The 2,641-nt window shown below is 33.4% G+C and overlaps 1 protein-coding gene across 1 annotated transcript; it reads left to right on the top strand.

The window, feature by feature from the left end:
* Positions 1 to 337: 337 nt before the first annotated feature.
* On the top strand, positions 338 to 906 carry LOC108484353 (uncharacterized). Its single transcript, XM_017788111.2, has one exon. The coding sequence runs from the start codon at positions 490 to 492 to the stop codon at positions 793 to 795; it is 306 nt and encodes a 101-aa protein (XP_017643600.1). The 5' UTR covers positions 338 to 489; the 3' UTR covers positions 796 to 906.
* The last annotated feature ends 1,735 nt before the right edge of the window (positions 907 to 2,641 follow it).

The following is a 2,641-nucleotide window of genomic DNA, read 5'->3' as shown; positions in this document are numbered from 1 at the left end:
TCATGTTCGAGTCTTGCAAGTTTGACGAATTGCTCTGTCTAATTGCAACCAAGTCTTAAATGACTGCTAAATTGGATAGAAGTATTAGATGGTTTAAGCTGAGAAGTTTCCACAACGATTTTTAGTAGGTTCTTATTTCTTACCTGCCTATGCCCTTAATCTGAGCCACAGATAAATTCAATGAACCGGGCCAAATTTATAATGGCGGTCCAGATTGATGGCATTAGTTGGGTGGGTGCCAAGTAATTGGGAATTTTTGAAGAGGTTGATTTTGTCACTATATATCTGCCTTTCACATTTTAACAAAAAGACAGGAGAGTGGCACGTGATTTAATGACCACACAAATTCCCACAACCTTTTCTCATCACCGCGTTGTCCCAAGTTCCAAACACTTGCCATCTTTTTTCTCCTGCTCCTTCCCCTATAAGTATCTTCTTTTTCGCCGCTTCATTAACATTGTCATTATTTCTCTTTTCATCGAGAAAATCATGAAGAGGCAAGGGAGCAATATAGAGGCCATGGCTCAAGCAGCTGGAAAACATCAAGTTCGAAACAAGAGCAGGAGAGGTTTGGATGCCGATGAGGGAGAAGTAGCGTTATGTAGCATGCAGAGTACTTTAGTGTGGTGGGAGGAATGGGCGTACGTGGATGAGCAAATGTCATGGGCATCCATCTGGTCGCCTTTCTGGGATGTGGATTTTGTTGACATGGCTTATGGTGCATTGTTCAACGATGTTGCTTGGGATGATGATATTTGGGACTTGAAGAACGTCACGGTCATACCCAAACAATGAGAGTTGGGTGATCTTCTACTTTCAAAGTTGTTCTGGGAATATCCTGATTTGGGCTTGTAACAGTGTAGCTGTTTGTCAGCTTTTATTAAGTTAGCTTTGTTTGGATATAAATTGGTACATCAAGAACTCAGGTCTGCCTTAAAGATAGATCACAACCTCTCATTCTGCTCTTTACTTTGTCTAATTGTAATTTTATAAGTTGCATAATTATTGTTTTCCCTTTGGTTTTTGTATTTTCTTCAACTCTAATCCATGAGAGTTTTATACAAGGCCAAACCCAAAATTTTTTTTATGGCAGAAATTAAATTATTTATTTTTATAAAAATTAAAATATAATTTTATATGCCAAACTATAATTTTACCTCTCTTCACCCTTGGTTTTATATGTAAGTTGCAATCAACATTTATTCTTTTAAAAATTTAGAAAAATTTTAGAAAATTTAAAAGTTTAAATTGATGAGTTAAGGTTTAACCCTAACTAGGGGCAAATTTAGGTTTAACCTAAATCAAGGGTTCCCTGAATCTAAAATTATTATTTAGGCTTTTAAATTTTTTAAAATTTTAAATTAGTAAAGTTAAAATTACATTTTGGCTCCTAAAATTATAAAAATTGATTTAATATTTTATAAATTATAGATATATAGACTATAAATAATTAAAATTTTATCCGGTCCCCTAAAAAAAATTATTCTGCCTTTCCCCTAACATAATCCTAAATTTTAAATTTATAAATAACTCCTCTAATTTTTCATTTTTTCATAGAAAAAAATATTCATCATCTACATCCTAATCATATAGTCATGGTTGTCTCTCCTTAAGATTTAGAAGGGCGTGTCATTTATGATGCAGCAATATTGGAGTATTATTTAGTGGGAATAAATTTGCCTAACAACAAAATGGTTCCTCACTTAACATAAATCTGCGTTGTTTGAGGTTGGTAATTTTGCAACCTTCGTTATTTATGTGAAATGGTTTAAGACCAACAACAAACCATATTTGTATCTTCCGGTACAGGGTCCTATAAATCAAATTCAACGTACAATTAACATCTTTAGAGGAAGAACATGAAAGCGCGAGGTTAAACCGTAGGAGAGGGAAATCTACAACTTCATTATGGCAGATGTGAAAAGGCTTCAATGAAGCTATTTAAGACGAGCAACTTAGACTAGGTTGAAGTGAAGGTCGAGCTCGTGGCAAAAGTAGAGGAGGTGGTCAAGGCAATTATGTTCCTTCTGAAATTGCTCTGATTTTAATACCTGTCGAATTCGATGATGTAGCAATTTATATAGGATTTGCCCATATCAAGAGTGAAGATTTAATGCACCAAGCAGATGACATAGTAATTTTTTTCTCTAATACTTCAACAGTTTTGTTGATTAAATGACCAGAAAAGGCTCATATCTAAAAAAAAAAATTACGGAAATAGGTTATTTTTCTTCATAAGATCCGATTTTCCTAAAATGCATTGATCTAAAAACGCAAAAAAGTGTATCTAGTTCAATACTCTTTTCCCTGCTAACATGTAAAACACGCCTACATCAGTGTACTTTAGTAAAGCGTTTCCACGTAGGTACACTTTTGTCCGTGTTTTTCTCCCAGTGCCCTAATTATTAATTAGGTTTTATGAAATTAGGGTTAGGATTTAATGTTTTTTTTAAATTTTTAAGTGTTTAGGTTTAGGATTTTATTTATTTTTAAGTGTTTATTAATTATGGGTTTAAGGATTTTGAAAAAAAAAATAGTTTGTACAAGATGGGTTCTGAAAAAATAATTTTGAGGGGATGGGTTCTGGAGAAATAATTTTGACAAGAGGGGTTGAGTTTTTTAGATAAAAAATGCTCTAAGT

This window comes from Gossypium arboreum, chromosome 2, assembly GCF_025698485.1.
Source record: "Gossypium arboreum isolate Shixiya-1 chromosome 2, ASM2569848v2, whole genome shotgun sequence".
In the NCBI taxonomy this organism is placed as follows: Eukaryota; Viridiplantae; Streptophyta; class Magnoliopsida; order Malvales; family Malvaceae; genus Gossypium; species Gossypium arboreum.
Note: the sequence above shows the minus strand (reverse complement) of the source record. Positions and strands in the feature narration are given on the sequence as shown.

What these genes read in the sequence shown, in the direction of transcription:
- LOC108484353 (XM_017788111.2), top strand. Translation starts at nt 490, where the DNA reads ATGAAGAGGCAAGGGAGCAATATAGAGGCCATGGCTCAAGCAGCTGGA.